Raw genomic sequence first — 27,500 nt, 5'->3', positions numbered from 1 at the left:
GAAATTTGACTTCTGTGTCACCTCATATTTGTACATGCAGTGAAACAGGAAGTCATCGATGTGTGCTTGACACACTGAACTCATAGGTGAACGTCCAAAAAATAATAACTTAAAATGTAAATGTAAAACATTTTAATGTTGTTTTAATATTTGCAGTGCAGGATCATTATCTCTGAAGTCAGGCTAATTCGGTCTCCATTTCATGATTACTTGACTTCTTGAGCGTTGGATGTATTGGTCAACGTCACAAAGGCTCCAATTAGCTGCAGATACCGATCATACACTCTTTGCGGACATTTTGTGTAGTATGACGTGTGAAGATTATCGTCACTGTTTATAACTAGCAGCTCTCAGGCCAGTGGAATAGATAAAGGTATTCTTGTTTGTGTTTCTCTTAGGATCTGTACTCTGTTCCTCGAACTATTCTACCTCATGGAGCTTCTTTCAACGGCCACCCTGTCACGCTCCACATAACCTACGAATCTACCAAAGACACTTTCAGCCTGGAGGTACAATCAACTAACTTGAGTGCGCGCACACACACACACACACACAGACGCACACTTTCTGATCACACATTATCTCAAATTAAAGCACTAGCACTAAGACTTGCATGTAATCTCCCTCACACACACACACACATAGGACAGGTTCACACCATAACCTTGTATGGGGAAGTACACACCTTTCTGTCCATAAATGGAAAGGTGTACTGTGCTGGCAGTTAGAAAGTAGCTTTTGCCTTATATGAAAGAATACTATAACTCTCTCGCTCTCTGTCTGTCTGTCTGTCTCTGTGTGTGTGTGTGTGTGTGTGTGTGTGTGTGTGTGTGTGCAGGCTCACAGTAATGAGACAGTTGGGAGCATCAGGTGGAAGATTGCAGAGCAGCTTAGCTGTCCAGTGGACAATGTGCAGATATTCGCGAACGACAGCATGGTGAGACAATCGCACTGTAATCCACAACAGTCATGTCTGGGTTACACTCACATGCCACTTTATTAGGAACAACTGTACCAGCTATTCGTTCATGCAGTTGTGGCACTCAGCCCTGTGGCAGCAGCACAAAGCATAACATCATGCAAATTCAGGTCAAGCTTTAGTTAACGTTCACAGGAAACACCAGAATGGGGAAAAAATGTGATCTCGATGACTTTGACCATGGCCTAGTTGTTTGTACCAGACGGGCTGGTTCGAGTATTTCAGAAACTGCTGATCTGCTAGGATTTTCAAACACAACATCGTCTAGAGTTTAAACACAATGGTGCGGAAAACAAAAATCCAGTGAGTAGGCAAAATAAAACCGTCTTTTTGAGTGATGTTGGAGGAGAATGCCCAGACTGGTTCAAGCTGACAGACAGGCTACGGTTAGGCAAATAACCACCATTTTGGTGAGAAGAAAAAGCATCTCAGAATGGTCAGCCTGAAACCCAGACACAGGCTCACCAAACCTGGACAGCTGGAAATTGGAAAAATGGCGCTTGATCTGATGAATCTCAGTTTTTGCTGAAACATGCAGATTGTAGGGTCAGAATTTGGCATCAACAGCATGAATCTATGAACCCAACTTGCCTTGTGTCAACAGTCCAGAATGGTGCTGGTGGTATAAAGTTGTGGGGAATGTTTTTTTTTTTTTTTTCTTTTCTTTTCTTCTTGGGACACATTGGGTGCCTTAATACCAGCTGATCATTGTTTGAGTGCCACAGCCTGTCTGAGTATTGTTCCTGACCACATGGCATCCCTTTATGGCCACAATTTACTCCTCTTCTAATGGCTACTTCCAGCATGAGAACGTTCCACAATGCACAAGTCGTCTCAAACTGGTTCCATGAACATGTCAATGAGGTCAGTGTATTTCACTGGCCTCCCCACTGACCAGATCTGAATCCAGTACCTTTGGGATGAGATTCGCAGCAAATCTGTACAGCTGACATATCATGATGTGATGCAGTCACGTCAGCATGGACCAGTATCTCAAAGGAATGTTTCCAACAGCTTGTAGAGTTCTGAGAGGAAAGGGGGAGGTCCTACCTAGTATTTGTATGGTGTTCCTAATAGGAAGTGGCTAGTCAACACATTTGGTAAAATATTTTTTACTGTCATATGTTGGTGACCGAGAACAAATGATTGGTTTGTCCACCAATGAAACACTAAATGTCGAGGCTCTGATTTCATTTGATATTTCTTGTTAAAAAGCTAGAAAGATTTTTTTTTTCTGCTTGGACATGCTACTGTCATTGTTAATGTTTGCAATCATAGTTTTTGTCTTCATGGTCCAGTTTCTAAAATGTATGCGTATGTCCAGCTGACCATGAACAGGGACCAGAAGCTGTTGAATCAACTGGGATTCTCTGATGAGCAGAGTCTGACAGTGAAGAGTTCAGGAACTGGCACTCCATCTGGCAGTTCGGCAGACAGCTCGGCCTCCGCCAGCTCCAGCAGCAGCGGAGTCTTCAACTCGGCGTACGCACTGGAGCAGGTACACACACTTGCACACCGTTGCGCTCATCTCAAACATCTTTTATCTCTAATGTAAACTCACCCTCGTTTGTGCATGTGCATGCGTTGTAGGAGAAGTCTCTGCCTGGCGTCGTGATGGCGTTAGTGTGTAACGTGTTTGAGATGTTGTATCAGCTGGCTAACCTAGAGGAGCCTAGGTAAGTCCACAGCACCAGAATTTAAACGAGCATAACTCAGAAATATACCGCTGTCCTTTCTAAGAAAAGGATTTTCGAAATGATGTGTTTTTTTTATTGTGTTCTAGAATAACTTTGCGTGTGCGGAAGCTGTTGCTGCTCATACCAACTGATCCGGAGGTGCAGGATGCCCTGGATAACTTTGTACCGAAGGAGTCCAGTGTGTGGAGCCACCAGGTGCCAAAGATAATTCACAGCTTATTATACACTCCAGTTATACTCACTAGCGGTGGGAATCGTTAACCACCTGATGGTGATTTGAATTTTGATTGTAAATGAAATCTTGATGAATATCGATGAATATTACTTATATTTTAATTACCCATCATGGAAAATCACTAGGATTATGTATTTCCATTAGGGGAAATTCCACTATCTGAGAAATGTCTGTGTGGGTTTTTTTTTTCGTTTGTTTGTTTGTTTGTTTTTTCTTTTTTTTTTTGGTCCATACAATGGAACTCAGTTGGGCACCAAAACTGTTTGGTTACCAACATTTTTCAAAATATCTTCTTTTATGTTCCGCAGAAGAAAGAAATGCATACAGGTTTGGAACTACATGAGGTTGAATAAATGATGACGGAATTTTCATTTTTGAGTGAACTATCCCTTTAAGTATTTAAAAAAAAAAAAAAAAAATCAAAGATGGGAATCTATGTTTATCCCTAATTTACACACAGCATGCAGTCGGCACCCTACAGTAACACTAAAGGATTTTACGAGGGTTTTAGTAGAGGCATCCTGCAACGGCAAACTGACACCATGTGAGATGACTCATTATGTAGAGAACTGAAACAAAGCCATGTGACTCACACGACATTTTGAAAAGCGCCGGTTGTTTATTGGTTTAATAAAGTATGTGCGAGAACAGTATATTCTTAACGCCATGTTCGCTTTTCTTATGCCCCCCTTCTCTCTCTCACTCTCTCTCTCTCTCTCTCTCTCTCTCTCTCTCTCTCTCTTTGTGTTAATAGAAAACTCTGTTCACATTGGGTTCTGGATCTCAGGCCTCCAAGTCTCCATCTCTGTCCAGCAAGCAGCAGCATCAGCAGAGTGCAGCGTCCATCCTGGAGTCGTTGTTCCGCTCCTCTGCCCCGGGCATGTCCACTTTCAGAGTGCTCTATAATCTTGAGGTACTTCCGAAATCTGAACAAGTGCGGTGAAGGCCGTATACGTAGTCACAAAACAAACCTCAGACAAATTTGCTCTTGGTCTTGCCTCTTTTCTCAGGTGCTGAGCTCAAAATTGATGCCTACTTCAGATGATGAGATGGCAAAGACTAGTGTGAAGTCCTTCTGTGAGAATTTTCTCAAAGCTGGAGGTCTTAGGTAAGAACCCGCTCTAGCTTCTAGATTCATAAATGTGACTTTATAACTGTGCTTTAAGTAGAGAAAGCAAAGCATATTCAAAATGTGTGTGTGTGTGTGTGTGTGTGTGTGGGGTCAGTCTGGTGGTTAATGTCATGCAGAGGGACTCCATCCCCTCTGAAGTGGACTATGAGACCAGACAAGGAGTCTACTCCATCTGCCTGCAACTTGCAAGGTATCTTTTTTTTTTTTTTTTTTTTTCCCCTCCATGTCTTTCTGTATCTTTTTATCTCTTCTCCTAGTTAAGTTTAATTGAAGGAAGCTTAATTGACTTTATGAAGTCTAATACCTGTACCTGTCTCCTGCAGATTCTTACTAGTAGGACAAACGATGCCAAGCATCCTGGATGAAGAGCTGAGTAAAGAAGGCGTGGACACGCTGTCCTCACGGCCCTTCCGTAACGCGGGTAGGCAGAGCGGACGGCAGCTCTCGCTCTGCGGGACGCCGGAGAAATCCTCCTACAGACAGATGTCCATGTCTGATAGGTCCTCCATCAGAGTGGAGGAGATCATACCGGCAGCACGTGTCGCCATTCAGGTGCGTGTCCTTGTCGTGAACACATAGCGAATTTGTGGACAGGTCGTTAACGAGACTCAGCAAAATTGGAATAATGTGCTGTCTTGTGTTTCTACTGTTGCTGTGGCCATAGACGATGGAGGTGGGGGACTTTACTTCCACAGTGGCCTGCTTCATGCGTCTCACCTGGGCTGCAGCTGCTGGCCGATTGGACCTCGTGGGCAGCAGCCAGTCAATCAGAGAGAGCACCAATTCTATGCTGCCTCTGGGAGTCCGTAGCAGGGTTAGCAGCACAGGTGAAACACAGACCCACGTGGTCGCTGTTATGCACAAATTAAAGCAGCTTGATGAACATAAGCCCACGTTAAGGTCACATTTTTGAATCAGTCTTTAATTAACAAACCCTGCAGGGGGCTAACGCATGTACTTTCCACTCAAACACACACATCCGATATTTTCATACGTCCAGTCCAAAGAATCTTCCTAATGCGGATACGTCTCTTAAGAGTAAGGGTGAGCAGTGGCATCCTGGGGTTGGGGTTAAAAACCCAGGTCCTGTGTGATAGTGGCCCTTATTAATCAAAGCTGCATAGCAGTGAGCACGCACATGAACAAATGAGCATTTCTGAAATTCTCTAATTCATGACCGTCATTCACATTTCCAAACCATACTAAACATTACATACTCTACCGGTCAAAAGTTTTGGGACACTTCACTGAAATGTTTCTCATGATCTTAAAAAGCTTTTGATCTGTAGGTGTATGATGAAATGTTTGAAATCGGTGTTGTAGACAAAAATATAACCATGCCGACATGTTCATTTCTTTCATTAGAAAACTAACATTTTATTTACAAAAAAATCTTTTTCGGACTCAGAGTAAAATATTCTGAAAAGCAGCCAATAAGAGTCCAGTATCGGTGGGAACTCCTTTAATAGTGTTTAAAAAGCATCTCAGGGGGATTCCTCAAGAAATCGGTCAAGAAAATGCCAAGAATACATTTCTGGAAATTCTAGACAAAAAGGGGGTCTATTTTGAAGATCCTAAAATATTAAATTTAGATTTTTTTTGGATTTTTTTTTTTTTTAATCACAACATAATTCCCATAGTTCCATTTGTGTTACTCCAGAGTTTTGATGACTTTATTATTATTCTAAAATGTGTAAAATAAAGAATGAGTGTTTAAACTTTTGACTGGTAGGGTATGAGTTTAATCATACTAATATCACCAAAGATAAAATGAATGAATGAATCACTCATATCAGTCAGTGTGTTTGTCTCTGTGTGTCACAGGCAGTAACTGCAGCTCCAGCAGTGAAGGAGAGGTCACCACGTTGCAGGCTGGCATCTGTGTCAAACAACAGTGCGTGTCCATTAAAGATACGATCATCGCTCGGGAAGCGCTCTCACTGTTGGTCACCTGCCTGCAGCTTCGCTGTCAACAGCTTTGTAAGAAAGCACACCAATAAATTAACAATCTCTCGCTAGCGAAGTTTCTATTGAATTCGTGTGTGTAATGCAAGTACTACAATTTGAAATTTTTTAAATCGGAAACCGTGCTGTCCGTGAGGTTTCCGTCTAATCCATCGATCGATTTATTTATTTGTTTGTTTGTTTGTTTGTTTTGCCGTTTCATGTAACGACATTTCCAGTAAAAGTTTTGCGTTTTCATCAGAAATCTCAAGCATAAAACTGCAAAAATGTCTTTTGCGCTTTCTTTTTGTTTTGCTTCCATGACATTTCCATCAGGCGAAAACGTTTTCGTCATCGCAGTTACCAAAAATCACAAGATGGATAAACTGTGCTGTAATTTCCAAATGATTATTGGGATTGTTATTTCTTCTAATTAACCTTAAAATCCTGTTCTCCTTCTCAGTCCAGCTGTTGCTGTTGGGCAGGCACATGATAAAACAAAGTGGCACATAACAAACTTTTTTAACCTTAGCAATTCTCAGCATATAATCTCTGAGATGGAAATCTGCCTGCTGTTTCCTGATGATCTGGTTGCTGATTGAATGCTTTAGTGAATGTTGTTGTTTGCGTTTTCTCCACAGCTTCTTTCTATAACCTGCCCTGTGTGAATGATTTTATCATCGATATTCTGCTGGGATCACCCAGTGGAGAGGTCAGTGGAGTCTTTTTTCTCTGCCTTTTACAGGAGCTTCGGTCGTGTAATAAATAAAAGTTAATCCCCGATTCATTTTTTTTATCATCCGTCTTTCGTACAGATCCGGCGAGTGGCATGTGATCAGCTGTACACTTTGAGTCAGAGCGATACGTCGGCATATCCAGAGCTGCAAAAGTCCAATCTGTTCCTGCTAAAGGTGGTGTTGACCGCCCAGCTCCCACTCTGGTCTCCCACCAGTGTCATGAGGGGCATCAACCAAAGGTATATTATTACCATCAGTGCACCATACAGGCATTCCATACGAAGAGCTAACTAACCTTCACGTATCATAATATCTGAAGAGACGTCTGTAAAATGTTTGTACTGTTGTCGTTTAGGCAGTTTGATTATGATGTGTATATGTACATGGTCTGAAGTAGTATATACGCCAGCTGACGTAGTGGTTGTTTGTTTCTATAGGTTGCTTTCACAATGCACAGAGTATTTTGACCTACGATGCCAACTCCTGGATGATCTGACTAGTAAGAGTGCTAATCCACAATCAAGCTTTTTTTTTAAAACATTTTTTTAAAATCTTGTGAAAGTAGAACAATGAGAACATTATGGTGGATTTTACTGGTAGGTTTGTCATGTAACCCCATTGTTTCACTCATCATGATGCACTTCAATATCTAAAAACAAAAATATCCCAGATACTGTAGACTCTCTCTTGACTGACTGTGATTCTGCTTTTCTTCTCAGGAATCGGTTCATATCGATTCATCTTGTAGTACGAATGATTAGTTCTGTGTATTTTTTGCACTGGCACTCGCGATGCTTTGTTGAAGATTGCCACGTTAATTAGCACTTTTGTTTTCTGTAGCCTCGGAGATGGAGCAGCTGCAGATCAGCCCGGCAGCCATGTTGGAGGACGAGATCAGCTGGCTGGATAACTTTGAGCCAACGTGGACCAGCGAGCTGGAGACCAGCGAGGCCGACAACATTCTGCAGGCCGGTCATCTGCGCCTCATTAAGACCCTGCTCTCACTCTGCGGCAACGAAAAGGAGCAATTTGGTGAGTCTGTTGCACACAAAAAAACAACAACATTCAGTTAATCTCTCATTTACATGCACTCCGCCAAACATCTCTAATTATAGCAGTATGTTATACCCGTGCATTTGAACACACACACATCTTTTGGCTTTTAGGTTGAAAGTTGTAAATGAAGTGCTTTTGTCTTTTTTGTTTAGGCCCCTCTCTTATCCAGCAGCTGTTGGATGACTTCCTGTTTCGAGCATCACGCATTATCCTGAATAGCAACAACCCTTCCAGCAGCACAGCTCCTCTCCACGACTTCCACCCAAAGTGAGTACACATACAGACTTGTGCTTTTATATATATATATATATATATACACACAGACACACACACACAAGCTACAACCACTCCCTGTTACAAAGCACTTACAACCTAGACTCCTTCCATAAATGTTAAATAAATGTCTCCTTAAAAAACACCACATCAACGATTATACATTTTACTTTGTTAAACAACAGCACGTTTTATTTGTTTTAAAAAAAAAAAATTCCATTTATTATTAGTCTTAGATTATGCTGAGCAGCCAGTGTACAAGTCCCTCTGTATGAGCTGTTACTATTAGGGATGCATTGAAATTTCGGCCGTTGAAAATCTTTCGGTTTTTGGCCGAAAGAGAAAAAAGGCCAAAAATATGAGTTGAAAATATATGCCGCCACGACCGGCCTGGCCCAGCCCGACCCGGCCCCACTCCTCCGTGCTCGGCGCTCAGATTTCACTCTCGATCTAAGCCGACGGTTATCGTCGCGTTACAACATTACTAGGTCCGCGACTTAAAGAACATTACTGTCAGGCGGAGAAAAAGCCGTGTGCACGGGAAATGATACAGGCAGAGCTGGAGGTGATGAATGCATCTGCCGAAGCATCGACGCACAACACATTATGTGCAGTGTGCCGGAGACACGGGTGCGCACAAGCGATGAGGCGCAAACTTGCTGACTTTCTGAGGTTTGACGAGATTCTAAAGGAAAGTGCCCCGATCCACAGCAGCAACACAACAAGCGCAGCGACGCTTTCCATTGCTTGTGCAGGTATTTATCTGCCCCAAGCACCGGCACAGAGGGTTAGACGGTATTCAGTGCAGCATCTCATGTTCTCGATGAGAAGAGGAACCGTCTCTCCTGCTAGAAAACTGAGCAACTTGCTACTTTTGCTTAAATATAAAGTGGTACAATATGCTACATGTATAGCAATTACATTAATATTCATGTAGCCCTGCAAAACTTTCTTCTTGACTTGAGGCTACATGTGTTGTTTACAGTTTGAGGTTGGTTTTAGTTCTATTGCTGCTGTTTCGCACAATAATCTTTAATTAATGTGGAAATGCATTTACATAAACAGAACAGAGGGCTAGTTCATTACATGACTGTTGTTTTGCATATCATAATAGTTTTCTAGAACTTTGCATTATTTGGATAATTGGATAAAAAAAATCTGTTAAATTTGATTGTTACAGAACTGAATGAAGAGTTATTGATTTAATATTGTTTTTGTTTTGGTGTGTTCATTTCAATAAAAATGTGATAATTTAATGGTTTGTAGTTTTTCAATTCAGATTCATTAAGTTCATGAAATTAATTAAAAAGTCTAATATTAATACAGTTATACAAAAAATTATTTTTCGGTACATCGCTAGTTACTATAGAAACAATTATGTATAAGGACAAGCTCAATAATACACTAATAATAATATACTCGTAACTACTGTCCGAGCCATGCTTTTATTCGAAAATAATGCAAACCTATCACATGACATTTATATTACTTATAAGTAATATAAATATAACTGGCCTAATGCTTAGCCTCACACCTCTGTGGTTGGGGGCTCAATTCCTGCCTTCCCCCTGTGTGCATGGAGTTTGCATATTTTCCCCGTGCTGTGGGCCTTTCCTCTGGGTACTCTGGTTTCCTCCCCCAATCCAAAGACATGCACTGTAGTCTGATTTTTCCATTTCCAAATTGTCCGTAGTATCTGAATGTTTGTGCGATTGTGCCCCGCGATGGGTCGGCACCCTGTCCAGGGTGTTCCCCGTTCCCTGGGATAGGCTCCAGTCTCCCCTATGACCCTGTGTAGAATAAGCGGTACGGAAAATGGATGCACGGATGGATGGAGATTCGTACATATTTCTTGTCCTAGATTATATTAATAATATTCAGATTTGAATAATATTCTCACAGTCACACACACTAGCTATCACACTCACCCACATAGTCACACACTTTTTCCTCACACTCGCTCTCTTTCTATGTCCTCCTCCCAGGTGCAGTACAGTGAGCAGTCGGTTAGCAGCATATGAGGTGTTGGTGATGTTGGCTGACAGCTCTATTGCCAATCTGCAGCTTATCACTCGAGAGCTGCTCTCTATGCACCACCAGTCCGACCCCTCTCTCTCTAAGGAGTTCGATGTAAGTCCCCTCCACCCCCCTTTTTTTTGTTGTGTTTTTTTTTTTTTGTTAACCAATTACACTTTAAAAACACAGCACTACGCTCACTGGCCATTTTATTAGGTTCTGCTCATTCATGCAGTTGTCCAATCAGACAATAATGTGGCAGCATTCTGTGTAAACTCTAGAGACTGCTGGGTAATTGTATGAATGTGCCGGAGTTTTTAATCTAGTAGACAGCGAGTGTGTATTTGATGTGTTTAGATGTATTGTTCCACACTAAATGAAAAGGCGAGTAAGATGCAGCGTGACCTTTGTGTTTGTTGCCTCAGTACCTCCCACCGGTGGACGGCCGCTCCGTGTCTGGGTTCGTGGGGTTGAAGAATGGTGGGGCGACCTGCTACATGAACGCTGTCTTTCAGCAACTCTATATGCAGCCTGGCTTACCTGAGGTGTGTGTAACAGTGCCGTCAATCAGAATCGATGTTTCGGTTCTGGTCAGAATGTGGTAATCGCTTCATTCTGGCACAGTTCATAGGTTTGGTCCATTTTAAATACAGATCACTAAAAGGGTGTTCAGAAATTATTGCTGGTGAAACTGACACTGTGTGGTTTAGGTATGAGCTTTAGTTCTCTAAACACTCAATTTTCACAAGATGGCGCTACATTCTACAGTAATGTTTATTTCGTTTATTGTATGAGAAATCATTCTTGTATGTTATAAGCTAGCTTCTCAGAAATAACTCCGCGTTGTCTAATGGCAGATTTTGAAAGGTGTTTTAAAATGTCTGTGTCAGGCTGTCCTGTCAATAGAAGATGACACCGAGAACCCAGAGGAGAGTGTGTTCTGTCAAGTGCAGTCCCTTTTTGGCCATCTGATGGAGAGCAAGTTGCAGTACTATGTGCCTGAGAACTTCTGGAAGGTGAACATAGTATTTAATAGTATGACCAGCTTGTATTCCGTTAACAGAAAATGGTCACATGGTGCTTAGTATAAAAAACAAACAACCATGATTTTCAAGATGGTGTTCATGTTACATGTATCTGTGCAGATCTTTAAGATGTGGAACAAGGAGCTGTATGTGCGAGAGCAGCAGGATGCCTACGAGTTCTTCACCAGCCTGGTGGACCAGTTGGATGAGCATCTGAAGGTAATTAGTTAGCTTCAATGGTAAATGCACTTATATTCTAGCAGTTCTACAAAGCGCTTTACACTGGTTCTCATTCACACACACACACACACACACTCACACACCAATGGTAGCAAAGCTGCCTTGCAAGGCGCTATCTTTCCATCCGGAGCAACTTGGGGTTCACTGTCTTGCCCATGGACACTTGTGGAGTCACGTGAGCTGGGAATCGAACCGCCAACCCTACGATTAGTGGACAACAGGAAGTTGCTCATTATTTGTAAACTGTCGATGCAATGTGAAATTTACAATAATTTTTTTTTAAACCCTGAATAGTTTCTCTGAGAGCTTTATTCATTTAAAAGGATTTTTCATCAATTCATTGTGGAGCCTTTATTTATAATTTTTTTTAATTGAATTACACTCCATGTGAGGATTTTTCACTTAAGCCATACACATTTAAGCAATATCTCACAACCAAGAGTGCTGCTATGCTGAATGTCATGCTCGCCTTGTGCCTACAGCCGAATCACGCTGAATCTTGCTGATAATCAGTACGACAGCACGTTTACAGTAGTCTGATATTACTTTTATGCGACAGTTCTATAAACAAAAAAGAATATCGAGTCATTGACATTTCAGACATAATATGCCCAAATATTTTTTGTTTATTTTTGCTCAATGAATGAAAATAGTTCCCAAAGAAACCACAGCTGGGATGGAGCAATCCGTGTTGCCATGTAATGTACAGACTGTGACTGACAGTCTGTAGTAAGTGTAGTAATGGAAACAAACTATTACTGGAGATGGAATTTTATGTAGCGAACACAGACTAGCGGAGTGATCCAAACGGTGAAATGTCCCAGTCCTGATTATATTAAATGTCAGTGCACTGGGAACATCGCTTTCCCAGTCGAGTTAGTGGACCGGTATTAATTGTTGTACAATTGACGAATACAATTTGTTTTTCTTTCCTTCAGAAAATCGGAAGAGAGCAGATCTTCAAAAATACATTCCAGGGCATTTTCTCTGACCAGAAAATATGCAAAGACTGTCCACACAGGTCAGTAATACCGTCGGGGCAGCCTTTCGTACAGATGCAGTAAAAATATTAGTCATTGAGATGCACGATAATAAAAACGTTTTCTCTTCTAGTGAAATTAATGTAGCTCTGACGTTTTGTCTACTTGAGTTTAAATTTAGTACTCTACTGATTCTGGTCTACAAAGTAGAGTGCATGTTTATAAGTGCTCTCTCTCTCTCTCTCTCCTCCTCCTCCTCCTCCTCCTCTCTCTCCCTGGTATACAGGTATGAGCGTGAGGAAACCTTCATGGCACTGAACCTAGGGGTGACATCATGTCAGAGTTTGGAGATTTCTCTCGATCAGTTTGTCAGAGGAGAGGTGCTGGAGGGCAGCAATGCATATTATTGTGAGAAATGCAAAGAGAAGGTGAAGACCTCTGTGGCCTTTTACTTGCAGTGCTAACTGGGGATTTATTTGTATTTATTTATTCATTTATTTATTTAAAAAAGGGACAGTGTACATTAATAAACATTCATAAATGTAAATGTACCCAAGTTAACCCGAAGGCTCATTTTCATTGGTAGTCCCTTTGCCAGGTAATACTATAATAATACTGCCAGAAATTATAAACACTGTAAAATATCTGTTAAACAATAGGTTAAAAAAAGACATAGATGAAGTATTGATATGGGTTTAAAAAAAAATAATAATAATAATTTATAATACTCATACGTGTAGATTAAAATTGTGTGTGTGTGTGTGTGTTAATAATGTGTCTTTTAGAGGACTACAGTGAAGCGCACATGTATTAAGTCATTGCCCAGTGTGCTGGTTATCCATCTCATGCGCTTTGGCTTCGACTGGGAGAGTGGACGCTCCATTAAATACGACGAACAGATAAGAGTAAGACACTTTTATTGCTATTGACTCGTAAAAGATCTTATCCTACAGTGATTCCATTTGTGGGGTGGCCTAGGAAAACCCTTCACATGGTCAGTGTCTGCCATTTTCTGCTTATAGTACTTTAAAGTGGAAAATTGAGTAGTTTCTGATCATTTATTTATTCCACATCCGTCTCTGTTTTATCACCTGAGATAAAAGTCACACTTTTTTTTTTTCCTGTCCCCTTTTCTTTTTTATTTTCTACTTCATTTTGATGATGTCAAACGGCACAGGAGCATTGAGGACATTTTGACAGACAGTATGTGATTACAGACCGAATTGATTAGGCTTTTGTCCATTTCACTGTGTCACATAACTTTACATGCATGACAGCATGATATTCACTGTGTAAGGGAATCACATACCTAACTAGCTCGGTTTTAGACCTGTTCAGGCAGACTGTCTGTACTTAACACTGTGTTTGCTAAACTGTACTCCTTAACCAATTTGATCTTTGGCAGGCAGGCAGACAGTCAAGGCAAGGTTTTTTCCAGACCACCTCACATGTATTTTAAGTGATCAGAACACTGACAGCAGTGATTTGTCTCACTAGTTCCCGTGGGTGCTGAACATGGAGCCGTACACAGTGTCTGGCATGGCTCGACAAGACTCCAGTTCAGATCATGGAGAGAACAGCAGGGGAGGAGGAGAAGCTGGGCCTGGAGGCTCTCCACGCAAGAAAGTCACCATTTCTGAGAACTATGAACTTGTAGGAGTGGTGGTGCACAGCGGTCAGGCACACGCAGGACACTACTACTCCTTTATCAAAGACCGCAGGTAAGCACAGATCCGGCGTGATCGCCACTACTCATTTTAGGAATGTGCAGTGTTAAAAAAAAAAAATAAAAATTTTAAGGTGTAAATAATTTTGCCTTTGCACCTTTGGTGTGTGTGTGTGTGTGTGTGCTAGTTACTGATTGGGCCAAGGGCTTTTTTACAAGTGGTTTTGCATGCTCTAATAGCTTAAACAGGTCCAGATGCCTGGGAGAGTCATACCTTTTTTTTTAAAACTGGAACCGCCACCCAGGGAACATAGGAATGCAGGCATGACCTGAATACGCTAAGCACTAAGTTAATGTTCTACACTTTTTTCTCCCCCTCTTTTGCTACAATTTTCTCTTCGTTTATAGGGGTGGTTCACGAAGCAGATGGTACAAGTTTAACGATAATGTTGTTGAGGAGTTTGACATGAACGATGAAACCCTGGAGTACGAGTGTTTTGGTGGAGAGTACAGACCCAAAGTCTACGATCAGTGTACGTGAGCCTTTCTCCAGATCCGTTTGTCCAGACAGCCTAAATACAAGAAATCACCTAACCAAATGCTTGTGAATGTAAACTGTATCGTTAGTAAATCATTTGTTGAAGAGATCGTGCTCTTTTCCTGTAGCTAACCCATATCCAGATGTGCGGCGACGCTACTGGAACGCTTATATGCTGTTCTACCAGCGCATCAGTGAGCAGAACTCACCTGTGCTCCCCAAGAAGAGCCGCGTCAGCGTCATGAGACAAGAAGCCGAGGACCTGTCTCTGTGAGTTACATAGCTTAACAGTAACGAATCAGGCGAATGGATTTCTATAGGGCTGTCTATATCTGTCTGTGTCTTTCTCTCAGGTCTGCCCCTTCCTCTCCTGACATCTCCCCCCAGTCGTCCCCACGACCCTCCAGAGCCAATAATGACCGGCTCACTCTGCTCACCCGGCTGGTCAGGAAAGGAGAGAAAAAGGGCCTCTTCGTGGAGAAGATGCCTGCCAGGATCTTCCAGGTCCCGTTATTTTATATCCCACTTCAAACTGTTTGTTTTTCTCAGCAGAAGAATGCAGATCGAAGCTCAGCTCCACCTATCTATAGTAATCACAGTGGAGCCTACTTGACTAGGCTGTAATTGGTAGCTAACATAATCTCATGACACATGACGAGCTAGTTAATTAGTTAAGCGCATTAATGCAATCTAAGGGAAATGAACGGATATACAGTCCCCTCCGAAACTATTGGAACGGCAAGACCAGTCCATTTGTTTGTGCTGTACACCAGACATTTGGATTTGAGATCAAAAGATGGCGATGAGATTAGAGTTTGAGACCTCAGCTTTTATTTCCTGGTATTTACATCTAGATGTGTTAAACAACATAAAACATGGAACCTTTTGTATCGGACCACCCAATCGTTAGCTGAGCAAAAGTATTGGAACAGATCAGTCTTGAAGTAAATAACACTTTTTATTTGGTCGCATATCCCTTGCTTGCATCAAGTCTGTGACTCATTAACATCACCCAATTGTTGGTTTCTTCTTTTTTGATGCTTTTTCAGGTTTTGACCGCGGCCTCTTTCAGTTGTTGTTTGTTTCAGGGAGTGTCTCCCTGCAGTCTCCTCTTCAGGAGGTGAAATGCTGCTCAGCTGGGTTAAGGTCTGGTGATTGACTTGGTCAGTCTAAAACCTTCCACTTTTCCCCCCTGATAAAGAACTTTGTTGAGTTGGCAGTGTGTTTTGGCTCGTTGTCTTGCTGCATGATGAAGTTCCTCCCGATTCATTTGGATGCATTTCTCTGTAAACCGGCAGACAAAATGTTCCTATAAACTTCTGAATTCTTTCTGCTGCTACCATCATGAGTTCCATCATCAATAAAGATTGTGAGACTGTTCCAGAAGCAGTCATACAATCCCAAACCATGACACTACCTCCACCATGTTTCACAGATGAGCTTGTATGTTTTGGATCATGAGAAGATCCTTTCTTTCTCCACACTTTAGTCTTTCCATCGTTTTAGTAGAGGTTCATCTTGGTTCCAGAACTTTTGTGGCTCATCTCTGTATTTCTTTGCAAATTCCAATCTGGTTTTCTGATTCTTACTGCTGATGAGTGGTTTCTATCCTGTGGTATGGCCTCTATATTATTGCTCTCAAAGTCATCTTCGAACGTTGGATTGTGATGCCTTCACCCCTGCCATGTGAAGGTTGTTGGTGATTTGGGGGTTTTGTTCACAGTTCTCACAATGTTTCTGTCATCAGCTGTCATCGTTTTCCTTGGCCGACCCATTCGTTGTCTGTTGCTCAGTTTACCAGTGGTTTCTTTCTTTTTCAGGACATTCAGAAAAACATTGTTGTCTTGGTTATGCCCAGTGTTTGTGCAATGCCTCTGACTGATTTTCCACTTTTTTTCTCAGCTTCAAAATGGCTTGCTTTTTACTCCCATAGACAGCTCTCTGATCGTCATGTTGGTTTATCCTTTTTAACAACAAATGCAGTCTTCACAGGTGAAATGGAAAACCACAACCAAGAGTACATATTCAGAGCTATTTACTGTTTAAACAGTCAATCTAACAGGACACACCTGGGTGACTAGGAACACCTGTCAGTCACGTGTTCCAAAATTTTTGCTCGCCTACAAATTGGGTGGTTTGATACAAAATGTATTATGCACCAAGTCGTTCAACACGTCCACAAATACATAAATACCAGGAAATAAAATCTGAAATTGCTCATCTTCATCTTTTGATCTCAAACCCAAATGTCTTCAGTCTACAGCAAAATCAAATGAACTGGCCTTGCTGTAGTTTTGGAGAGAACTGTTTTATGCAGGACATGGTGTATTTGCACCCTCAACAAAAGGTTACCAAGACACTGGCTAATGTTTTGGCTGTGGTTTTCTGTTCTTGCATCACAAACACACACACACACATATACACACACACATATTTGAGTCTGGTTAATGAATTTGTTTCTGTAGGTGTGTTTAACCGCTGAGATGATTGCATGTAGGAGAGTTATCTGACCGTGCACTATAATTTGTTCGACTGAGTCAGTGTTTTCCTGATTCTAAAAAGATCATTTGTCATCCCTCACGCTAATGAACACATTTACTGAAAAGCCCGGTTTCACGGATCAGACGGAGGGATTTGGAAGTGAAACACAGCTTACATACCAAATGAAATATTTGATTTGCCAGGCAACTGCAAATAAAAATAAATAAATAAATAGCCTTGACACAAAATGTGCTTTGTCTCGGGTACATGGTGGTGTAGTGATTTGTCCTCCCCTGTGGTAGATCATGTGTTTAACACCCAGATGTTTGTGCAGATGGTGAGGGATGAGAACCTAAAGTTCATGAAGAACAGGGATGTGTACAATAGTGATTACTTTAACTTCACCCTGTCACTGGCCTCCGTCAACTCGGTAAGACTTCACCACATGTGGGGTTTTTCCCTCATCTGAAGAAATACCTAAATGTTTTTACAGATTTTTGTTGTGTGTGTTTGTTTTTTGTTTTTGTATTTTTTTTTTAATGAAGGTAACTGGCTTTTTTGTTTGTTTGTTTGTTTTCCCCAATATACACAGACAAAGCTGAAGCATCAATCCTATCAGGCCATGGCGAAGACCAGCCTGCAGCTGGCTGTGCAGTTCTTGTTTCACACTTACCTGCGCACCAAGAAGAAGCTCCGGTAAGGAGCTCACTTTATCAGTTCATTTATAAAATACTACAACATTTTTTATTATGGCCTGACACAAAAGGTCTATAAAACAAGCTCAAAGCCTGTGGATGCATGGTGTGACTCTCGTATTCCCTCATGGCTCCTGTTCAGCATGAGACACAACGAGTAATTCAGCACATATAGGCAAAGCCAAGAGCGGCACAAATTTAATCTTAGTGCTTCCGGTATTTTGTTTAAATCCAAGTTTGCGCTACAAGTGACTCGCCACTTAGTGATATTTCTGTGTGAATGTAGTGCACTAGAACGCCCTTGCGTTTTCCCCGGTGTAGTGAGAATGCAGTAGGAAAAAAGAGTATACATTCTTCCAGTACATAACAAACAAAAGCATCAGTGTAACATCAGGTTAGGTCAGCAAGACAGTGAACAGATTCTGTCTGTCCTCTTTATTTATTTATGTACCAAAGAGTCATTTAATAAATAGACGTCTTCTAGGCAAAGATAGGTATACCCTTGCTGCTTCCATAAAGTTTTCATCAGCTACAAGAATAAATTACTATGTATAAATAAGTTTGTGTGTCTGCCAGGGTTGATACAGAGGAGTGGATAGCTACAGTGGAGATGCTGCTGTCCAAGAGCAGTGAGGCATGTCGGTGGATGGTGCAGTATCTGGTGGCAGCTGAGGGACGGGAGATCATCAAGTGAGTAGGAACGCAGCCGTGATATGTAATATTCACACGTTACCTACTGCGGGGAAAAACCCCAAAACACCGCCACTGTCCTCTGTGCCTGCTACTAGTGAAAACATACTGATAAACAGCAGTGTAACTGTAGCTTCATACAGCTTTCTCGCTGCAGTTTTGGCTCGACTCTCAGCATGTCACAGGCAACATATTCCTTCCTGTAAACTCGTGCTTGTGTGCACGCTTCTGAGTGTGGGATTTTCAAACAGTAACTCATAAGGATAAATCACTTGCACCTGTGTTAGGTGTGTGTGTGTGTGTGTGTATGTATTAGGGATGTCACGATACAAAAAATCTAGTAGTCGGTACCGATACCACCAAAAGTACACGATACTCGATACCAAAGTTGATACCATGGTGTGGTTTAAAAAAGAAAAATAAATGAAATTAAAAACCCCTGGAGGACATCCTCCTCTGGCTGATACTGGCAAAAAAGAGAGAGAGGGATATTTTAGTTATCAAACACTCTCTGACAATGACTAATAACAAGTGCTAAGGTGCACTCCTAAACGCGGACACACACACACGCACACCCCTTATACTCTGAATGCAAGCATTAGTTTATATTCACTGATATGGTGGCAGGCCAAAAAGATTTATTAAAAGCATGACCATGTGAATAATTATTAGTGACATTAGGCTACATGTTGCTGACCGGACACGGGCTGAATGGTGATGCATTGTGGTCCATTAGGAGGTAGTTTATAACACTGCAATGCGTTCGCTTCGTTAACAAATAACAGGCTATCGCAAACATTACATGGAGCATAACGTTAGCTGGTTTCACAGCCACAATGCCAGCTGCCTCAAACAAACATAATATAGGACCATCTTTCAGGTGCTTCACCAAATTCCAGGTGTTTCCTCGCTTTGTTTGAAATGAACGCTATCATCGGTTGCACACCGGCAAACACTAAACTTGTTAAGCCAAGCTAATCTTCTGTAGTTTTTTCCGTGTGCTTGTACGCGTTCTTCTTCTTCACCACTTGTGGACCGACTAAAACACTTGCGCGTATTTGCTGCCCCCATCAGGTCCGGAAGAATTGCAACCTTGGTACATTCATTAGAAACGGTACCAACGTTACTGCAGAAAAACAAGTACTGTCACGTTTTAACAATGTTGGAACCGACTTGGTACCGAAGTATCGGTTCTCATGACATCCCTAGTGTGTGTGTGTGTGTGTGTATGTGCATGTGTGTCTGGTTTCTTTAACCTTATTAGCTAAGAGAACACAGAAAGTAAGCCTTGGCTACAGAATATGAGCTCATGGAGCCAGTGATGTGCATGTAAGATGGCCTGCATGTATGTGTGTGTGAGATTGGTGAAACACTGGGTGGGTTGTAGCACACTTCCTCAGGATTGGCCAGATTTACCGAAAGGTAGGACTGCCCTAATATCACAGAATGGCACATCAAGGCCAGAGAATGTGAAGAACTGGTTTACAATCCACATGGCTCCCCCGACTCAGCTCAGTGGAATACTGGCATGTGCACAAACCAAAAACCCCAACACTTATCTAATAAGCACAACATTCCAACATACAAGCAAAGTTTGCATGTACAATTGTGTGAATGTCTACCTTCCAAAAGAAAACCCCCATTTTTGTCAGACTGGTGATGTAAAACATGCACTTTATTACCGAATGCAATAAAGGAATTAATTTGTGATTTAAGTGGTGTTCTTTGTGTGTGTGTGTGTCTCTCTCTCTCTCCCTTTCTCTCTCCCTTTCTCTCTCCCTTTCTCTCTCCCCTTCTCTCTCTCCCCTTCTCTCTCTCCCCTTCTCTCTCTCCCCTTCTCTCTCCCCGTCCTCTCTCTCCCCTTCTCTCCCTCCCCCCTCCTCTCTCACCCCGTCCTCTCTCACCCCGTCCTCCCTCTCTCTCTCTCTCTCTCTCTCTCTCTCTCTCTCTCCTTCTCTCTTCCCTTCTCTCTCTCTCCCCTTCTCTCTCCCCGTCCTCTCTCTCACCCCGTCCAATCTCACCCTGTCCTCCCTCTCTCTCTCTCTCTCCCCCTCCTCTCTCCCCCTCCTCTCTCTCTCTCTCCCCCTCCTCTCTCTCTCACCCTGTCCTCTCTCTCTCTCACCCCGTCCTCTCTCTCTCTCTCCCCTTCTTTCTTTCTCTCTCTCTCTCTCTCTCTCTCTCTCTCTCTCTAGGAACTGCTTGTTGGAGTGTAATGTGAGGGAGGTGCGTGTAGTGGTGGCGTCTATCCTGGAGAAGACTCTAGAGAGTGCACTATATTTCCAGGATGCAGGGCTGGACTGCCTTTTAGACATGCTGCTCTCTTTGCTCGACAAGGACGTACCAGAGAACTGCAAAAACTGCTCGCAGTACTTCAGCCTCTTTAGTAACTTTGCCCAGAGGGTAAGAAAGCAAGAGCCTTCCAAGTCTGTTAGCTATACAGTAGCTTCCTTTTTACTGTATTTAGCTGTGTTGTGATTTTGGCCTTTTCTTTATTTAGTTAATACCTCATATCCTTATATATTTGTGTGTGTGTGTGTGTGTGTGTGTGTGTGTGTGTGTGTGTGTGTGTGTGTGTGTACTCAGGGATTGAGACCTTGTCAACTACTGTTAAAGCATGCTGCTTATCGAAGGATGCTCATCTTCCTGTTGGGTCCTAATAGACAGAACAATCAGGTAATTACCATCTGAACTCCCAACGTTTGAAGATCCCAAGGTTTGAAGTTTCATTTCAACAGGAAAAATAATAAAATCCCGTCCCAGCTTGAAAGATGCACGTTCTGCTTTTGAAGGTTTTTCTCGCTTTGTTCACTTTAGAACCGCCGGTGGAGTTCAGCTCAGGCGCGAGAGTTCCTACACTTGCATAACACACTTGCCCTAGTGGTGCTACACACAGACCTCACATCTCAGAGAACAGAGAGTAAGCGCACACACACACTCACACACGCTATATCAAATGCACAAAAAATGAATCCATTCCCATGCTTTGATTAATGCATAGTTTGAGCTGTAATCTGAGTCTCTATCATGTGTGCATAGCTCCTGGAATGTTCAAGCATAGCTCCTCTGGCCTAGTGTCTTCAACTTCACTCCTGCCACTGCACCCAGACGTCAACACACTGCTGTTCAAACCTGAGGGACAGCCTTACCTTATGGAGGTCTCACACACATATACGCCGATATCTTTTAGTTTATGTTATAGACACCATATGTGCATGGAGATTTTTATTTTATTTGCTTTGTAGGTAATGTTTGCCATGCGTGAGCTGTCTGGACCACTGTCCTTCCTCATAGAGATGGTGACATACTGCTGCTTTTGTAACGAGCCTTTCTCACTGGGAGTGTTGCATCTGCTTAAGGTAAGATGTGCAGGACTATATACACCAGGGGTGTCCAATCTTATCCGGAAAAGGTGATCGGTGTGCGTGCAGGGTTTCATTCCAACCGAGCAGAAGCCAAGCAGAAGTCAAGATCAACTCATTAATCAGGTGGAATCTGGTGTGGCTCCTGCTTGATTGGAATGAAAACCTGCACCCACACCACACTTTGCGGATAAGATTGGACACACTTTATATATAATATATATATATATATATATATATATATATATATATATATATATATATATATATCTCCACCCCCTAATAATGGCAATGCAAAACTACACTTAATCCTAGACTCTACTAATCCCCAGTCAAAAAAGTCTAATTAATTTGCCTTTCCTATAGAGCACAATACTAACATGATCTGTGTCTGTGTGCTCTGTAGAACCAGCTGGAGACAGCTCCTCCTCATGAGCTCAAGAACGTCTTCCAAATGCTTCTGGAGATTCTGGTGAGTGACGTTAAATAGAGCAGCGGACTCAAGAAATGTTATATACATGCAGTCAAGTCTGTAATCAGACAGGCCTAGCAGGCTAGGCTGAATAATGTGGGGTTTTTTTGTTTTTGTTTGTTTTTGTTTTTCTGGATAAAACCATGTATTGAAAGAGTGAAAAGTATTACATATGACTTAAATTTAAAGCATCCAGAATGCTTTGTTTCTTGAAAAGTTTTCGCACACACAGCTTATTGTGTTTTTCTTTTTTACCTTTAGATGGTAGAGGACCCTCTGCAGTCCCAGAGACTCAAATATGCATTCGAATCTGAGAAAGGGCTTCTGGGTAGGTATCATTCTGCCCTGTCTCCACCATGAAAAATCGACACATTGTCATGTGACTAAGTTGCCCATCCCCCACCCCCCCTTTTCCAGCTTTGATGCATCAGAGCAACAACGTGGACAGCAGCCGCTGCTACCAGTGTGTCAAGTTCCTCGTCACGTTAGCTCAGAAGTGAGTGAACTGCAGATGTTCTCTCGTCTGCTCTCCTCTGATAGCTTTCAGCTGTTTTTTTGTTTTGTTTTGTTTTTATATCGGAAAAGTCTTCGTAATCTATCAGCAGAATGCGTTCGCTCCTCTGGAAGTGTTTTTGCGCAACAGCAGTGGATATGTATGGTTTAGTGAATGCGAATGTTGTCACACAAAACCAAATGGTCGGTTGTGTTTTGGCCAGGTGTGCTCCTGCTAAAGACTACTTCAAGGAGCTGTCTGGGCACTGGAGCTGGGCAGTGCAGTGGCTACAGAAAAAGGCAAGATACTGAGCAAGCCTGTTTTCTGTCCAGGTTACATATGCATCGTGTGTTTTTATTTATTTTTAGTTTTTTTAAGATATTCAACAGTGCATTTTTCTCCCACTTTCACAGATGTCTGAGCATTACTGGACACCTCAGAGCAACGTGTCCAACGAGACATCCACAGCTAAGACCTTCCAGCGGACCATCTCAGCACAGGCATGAAATTTCTACTTTATACAATGTCTTGCCCTTGGTGTTTCCTTCCACCTTGTGTAGGCTGTCACTGTGTGTGTGTGTGTGTGTGTGTGTGTGTGTGTGTGTGTGTGTGTGTGTGTGTGTGTGTGTGTGTGTAGGATACACTGGCCTATGCCACAGCTCTCCTGAATGAGAAGGAGCAGTCTGGCAGCAGTAATGGCTCTGATGGCAGTCCAGCTAACGAGAACTCAGACCGCAGCCTCAGACAGGTAACATACCTGAATATCCCACACTCTCTTTATTGATGAATGCATGTGTATGATATGTACGTAATTAGCAAAGTATGCTTATTAGGTTTTTGACTGTTAAGGGAAGAATCCACTGTTTCCCCTGTATGTACTCAAAAGAATAGAAAGCCTAGTGAACCAACAATATTAATTAATGTAAGCCTTAGGGTAGTTGTTCCATCAATAAACACTGAATATATGATTATATCATGCAACTTCAGTAAAGGTCTTTGGATGTTACAGATCTGAGAAAATGTTCTACCAGAGCTGTTCTAGTTTTACTGAGCGTTCAAACACTGGATGACAGTAAATACAGATTCCGTGCTTAATGTATCTTGACTTGTGTTTTGAGTAAACATCTATTAATGGAATTTTACATCTTAATGTTTCCAGTAAAACAACTTTCTTTCAAGCTTTCATTCCAGCTGCTTCCTGATACAGTGCGACACATGTTGTGGAGATGAGACTAACTCCTGCCTTATAACCCAAGATACACAGTCGTCTATTCAGTCTAAAACCTCTTCTCGCTTTCAGAAGCATCTCTCGGGTTAGATAAACGGTTCGTCGAGTGAAGAACATCATGTGCCGCCATCGCGTTATCTTGCAAGGGAATGTTTGTCTGCTCTTAGGTATCCTGTCCCAAACAGTAGGCTTAGCCAGCTAGCTACCACACTCTGCTGTGCTCCAGAGAGCAGTGATTGAACATTCTCTGCCCAATGCGTGTACTGCAGTCCAGTGTTGGCAGGACAGCGGCGGTCTGGACAGCCGTTTGTGTCATGGTCCGCGCATCACATGGGTAAAAACCGGCTACGAAACGGCCCCCATCACAATGGACCACTGAAGGCATTGTTTTGGCTTATTCCAGCAGGGTTGCTGCAGTCTCCCACAGGGCTTGTGAGTGGAACGGGCATTTCCTGGACTTTCCTTATTCCAGGGAATAACACCTTCTAAACGTGATGCGGTTAAGCCCACGCTTGCACGCTCTGTGCTTCGTGTGAGCTTACAAACAAACGTCAGTTTGCTCTGAATCATTTGGTAACAGTCTTTGTGATAATCTTGGTGGCGATTCAGGAGACACACAATATGTGAGGTACACTATGTGGACACCTGACCATCACACCCATATGTGCTTTAGTTCCCCACTTGCTGTCATAATAACTGAGAAAGCTTTCCACTAGATTTTGGAGCATGGCTGTGGGGATTTGCCCATTCAGCCACAAGAGCGTTAATGAAGTCTGGCACTGATGTCGGGCGAGGAGGCTTGGGGTGAAGTCCACACCAAACTTGGCAAACCATGTCTTCATGGAGCTCGGTTTGTGTACAGGGGCATGGTCATGCCGGAACAGGTTTGAGCCTCTTAGTTCTACTGAAGGGAAATTTTAATGCTACAGTATACAAAGGCATTCTAGACAGTTGTGCGCTTCTAGCTTTGTGGGAACAGTTTGGGGAAGACCTACATGCGGATGTATGGTCAGGTGTCCAAACGTTTGGCCATATAGTGCATCTTCCCAGAACACCTCCTATGTATAGAGAGAGGAATAGTTGTGGTTATCAAGAACGAATAGATGACCTCGTGTCATGGGTTATAACACAGGAGGACGTCCTGCCTCACGTCTGCCACTTCGGCTTGCGCAATGGAATATTGATTCTTGGGGGAATCACAAAAGGGCGTGTTGGAACCTAAACTTCTTTTCTCAGTTCAGGGGACTGTGTCTCAATTGTTCTGCATTATGACAACACTCTTCCATTTTCTGTGTTTTTCTTCAGGGATCGGAGTCTCCTATGATGTTGGGTGATTCGAAGAGTGATTTAGAAGATGTTGACCCCTAACTCTCTTCATCAGCAATAGGGGCCCTTTTTTTTACACAAGCAAAAAAAAAAACAAGATTCCCTCCAATGGAGAGATATTGTAGCTCCATGCAGCCAGTCGAATGACTGCATTTGACCTCCTGGGTGGGGGAGCAGGAAACGGATAATCAGGAAACAAGAGGCACAAACCCAGCCAATGAGAGTTCTCACTGCAGGTTGCTGTAAAAGTGAAGAAATGGGGAGGAAATGGTTGTTGCAGGTCAAGGCAAAGGCTGAGGTTGATCAGACCGGAGCTCAACTCTCACTGGATATCATGTGTTTCCTGAGATCCCATCATGTAGCCCGAGCTCAGTAGAACATGGAGGAGCTTTTTGTTTTGTGTCACTTTTCACACACATGCAGGATTTAGTGGTGCTGAGGAAGGGTGTTTTAAACCAAGAAAAAAAAAAGGAAAGAAAAAGAACAGTTTGTGGATATTTGCCAATATAACAAGAGATGCATTCACAAAAAAAATTAAAGCTGTGTTCCATAGGTGTAATTTCAAATGTAAAATAATATTTTTAAGAATTCTATACTGTTTTTTTCCTTTTGTTTGAGAGGTGCCTCGTAATCAACTCTAAGAGGAACTTGCTACTCTTAGATACTTAAATGACAGCTCTCTCTCTCTCTCTCTCTCTCTCTCTCTCTCTCTCTCTCTCTCTCTCTCTCTCTGTTGCTCTCCCTCTCTCTCTCTCTCTCTCTCTCTCTCTCTCTCTCTGTTGCTCTCTCTCTCTCTCTCTCTCTCTCTCTCTCTCTCTGTTGCTCTCCCTCTCTCTCGCTCTCTCTCTCTCTCTCTCTGTTGCTCTCTGTTGCTCTCTCTCTCTGTTGCTCTCTCTCTCTCTCTCTCTCTCGCTCTGTTGCTCTCTCACTCTTTCTCTGTCGCTCTCTCTCGCTCTTTCTCTTGCACTCTCTCACTCTCTGTCACTCTCTCTCTCTCTCTGTCACTTTTTCTTGCTCTCTCTCTCTCTCTGTTGCTCTCACTCTCTCTCACTCTCTCTCTCTCTGTTGCTCTCCCTCTCTCTCTCTCTCTCGCTCTCCCTCTCTCTCGCGCTCTCTCTCTCTCTCTCTCTCTCTCTGTTGCTCTCTCACTCTCTCTCTGTCGCTCTCTCTCGCTCTCTTTCTCTTGCACTCTCTCACTCTCTGTCACTCTCTCCCTCTCTCTGTCACTTTTTCTCGCTCTCTCTCTCTCTCTCTCTCGCTGGTATTTTTTTAAATGCACTTTATATATGACTTCAGTTTGTCAGGTCTGAGAAGGTGACATTTGACGGGCGATTGAGTGGCCATGTTCTCTGCTGCTTTGCTTTATTTCACTATCAGGAAGAGGGCATAAAATCAGATTGCATTGTGTATTTAATGGAATTCACACCTGTGATAACTGATACAGTATCCTTGGAAATTTCCAAACATTTTGGAGTTTGGACAGACTTGTGGAGTTCATTCAGAGTGCTTCAGCTGTCTGCATATAGTTGTTTTTTTTTTTCTTTTCTTTTCTTTTCTTTTCTTTTTTTTTTTTCTTCTTCTTCAAAAACCCATAGTCCATCTACTTGACAAGATCAGAGTGGACACAAGGAACTTGTATGTAAAAAGAAGGTGTCTGAAAATCTTCCTCATTTTGATTTTCCTTTCAGAATGACAAGTGCCAGAACCGGCGTCTTATTGTGGAGGTGAAGTTTCAGAGTCTTACTCTATCTGCTGTTTTGTTTTGTTTTGTTTCCTCTCTTTGGTCATGAGTTTGTCTCAGGCTTGCTGCGATGGGTCTGCCAAAGCAGGTTATTAGTTTTCATGTGGATGCCAATATAAATGACACATATACACACTCTCACTCACTCCTGGACCTCTCTAGGCTCTTTTGTGTTACTTTGTGTGTGTTTAGAGATGGCTGTGTAGACAGAGAAAATGTGTTTGTACTATGCACTGTTGCTGCATCTGTCCAGAACACTTACTCACCAAATCACATACACATGCACATCAACAAACATCCAATGCCTCCCGAGTGAGCCGACCTCTCACACTCGTTGCTTTGAGCTTTAACTTGGATGCTTGTTCAGGGGTTTTCTTTGCCAAGAGCTATTTTATAGTTATTTGCCTGTATTTTGTTTGCCTGACATTGTTGTCCATGTCTGTCTGCCTTAAACCATGTGCATATGGGGTACATACACATAACAACAACAGCAACAA

At 42.4% G+C, this 27,500-nt stretch overlaps 1 protein-coding gene across 2 annotated transcripts in view; it reads left to right on the top strand.

Annotated features, from left to right (window-relative positions):
• usp24 (ubiquitin specific peptidase 24) overlaps nt 1–27,500 on the top strand; it is a 70,635-nt gene that overhangs the window by 41,851 nt on the left and 1,284 nt on the right. For both annotated transcript variants that reach the window (XM_053614849.1, XM_053614850.1), the window contains 42 exons: nt 399–509; nt 839–937; nt 2,304–2,477; nt 2,570–2,655; nt 2,763–2,871; nt 3,666–3,824; nt 3,922–4,019; nt 4,138–4,233; nt 4,367–4,595; nt 4,708–4,870; nt 5,868–6,023; nt 6,629–6,699; nt 6,803–6,963; nt 7,162–7,223; nt 7,565–7,756; nt 7,933–8,047; nt 10,039–10,183; nt 10,495–10,614; nt 10,960–11,085; nt 11,215–11,313; nt 12,273–12,355; nt 12,601–12,742; nt 13,100–13,219; nt 13,812–14,035; nt 14,389–14,513; nt 14,647–14,788; nt 14,872–15,022; nt 17,334–17,429; nt 17,592–17,695; nt 18,271–18,384; nt 20,577–20,784; nt 20,968–21,057; nt 21,199–21,301; nt 21,421–21,539; nt 21,627–21,740; nt 22,150–22,215; nt 22,477–22,543; nt 22,633–22,711; nt 22,932–23,007; nt 23,122–23,208; nt 23,346–23,456; nt 25,242–27,500. The exon at nt 25,242–27,500 is cut by the window's right edge and continues 1,284 nt beyond it. In XM_053614849.1, the coding sequence (XP_053470824.1) occupies nt 399–509; nt 839–937; nt 2,304–2,477; nt 2,570–2,655; nt 2,763–2,871; nt 3,666–3,824; nt 3,922–4,019; nt 4,138–4,233; nt 4,367–4,595; nt 4,708–4,870; nt 5,868–6,023; nt 6,629–6,699; nt 6,803–6,963; nt 7,162–7,223; nt 7,565–7,756; nt 7,933–8,047; nt 10,039–10,183; nt 10,495–10,614; nt 10,960–11,085; nt 11,215–11,313; nt 12,273–12,355; nt 12,601–12,742; nt 13,100–13,219; nt 13,812–14,035; nt 14,389–14,513; nt 14,647–14,788; nt 14,872–15,022; nt 17,334–17,429; nt 17,592–17,695; nt 18,271–18,384; nt 20,577–20,784; nt 20,968–21,057; nt 21,199–21,301; nt 21,421–21,539; nt 21,627–21,740; nt 22,150–22,215; nt 22,477–22,543; nt 22,633–22,711; nt 22,932–23,007; nt 23,122–23,208; nt 23,346–23,456; nt 25,242–25,304 (5,055 nt within the window). In that variant the 3' untranslated portion in view covers nt 25,305–27,500. The remainder of the gene's footprint in view (nt 1–398; nt 510–838; nt 938–2,303; nt 2,478–2,569; nt 2,656–2,762; nt 2,872–3,665; nt 3,825–3,921; nt 4,020–4,137; nt 4,234–4,366; nt 4,596–4,707; nt 4,871–5,867; nt 6,024–6,628; nt 6,700–6,802; nt 6,964–7,161; nt 7,224–7,564; nt 7,757–7,932; nt 8,048–10,038; nt 10,184–10,494; nt 10,615–10,959; nt 11,086–11,214; nt 11,314–12,272; nt 12,356–12,600; nt 12,743–13,099; nt 13,220–13,811; nt 14,036–14,388; nt 14,514–14,646; nt 14,789–14,871; nt 15,023–17,333; nt 17,430–17,591; nt 17,696–18,270; nt 18,385–20,576; nt 20,785–20,967; nt 21,058–21,198; nt 21,302–21,420; nt 21,540–21,626; nt 21,741–22,149; nt 22,216–22,476; nt 22,544–22,632; nt 22,712–22,931; nt 23,008–23,121; nt 23,209–23,345; nt 23,457–25,241) is intronic.

This window comes from Ictalurus furcatus, chromosome 25 (assembly GCF_023375685.1).
Source record: "Ictalurus furcatus strain D&B chromosome 25, Billie_1.0, whole genome shotgun sequence".
NCBI classification, from domain to species: Eukaryota; Metazoa; Chordata; class Actinopteri; order Siluriformes; family Ictaluridae; genus Ictalurus; species Ictalurus furcatus.
Note: the sequence above shows the minus strand (reverse complement) of the source record. Positions and strands in the feature narration are given on the sequence as shown.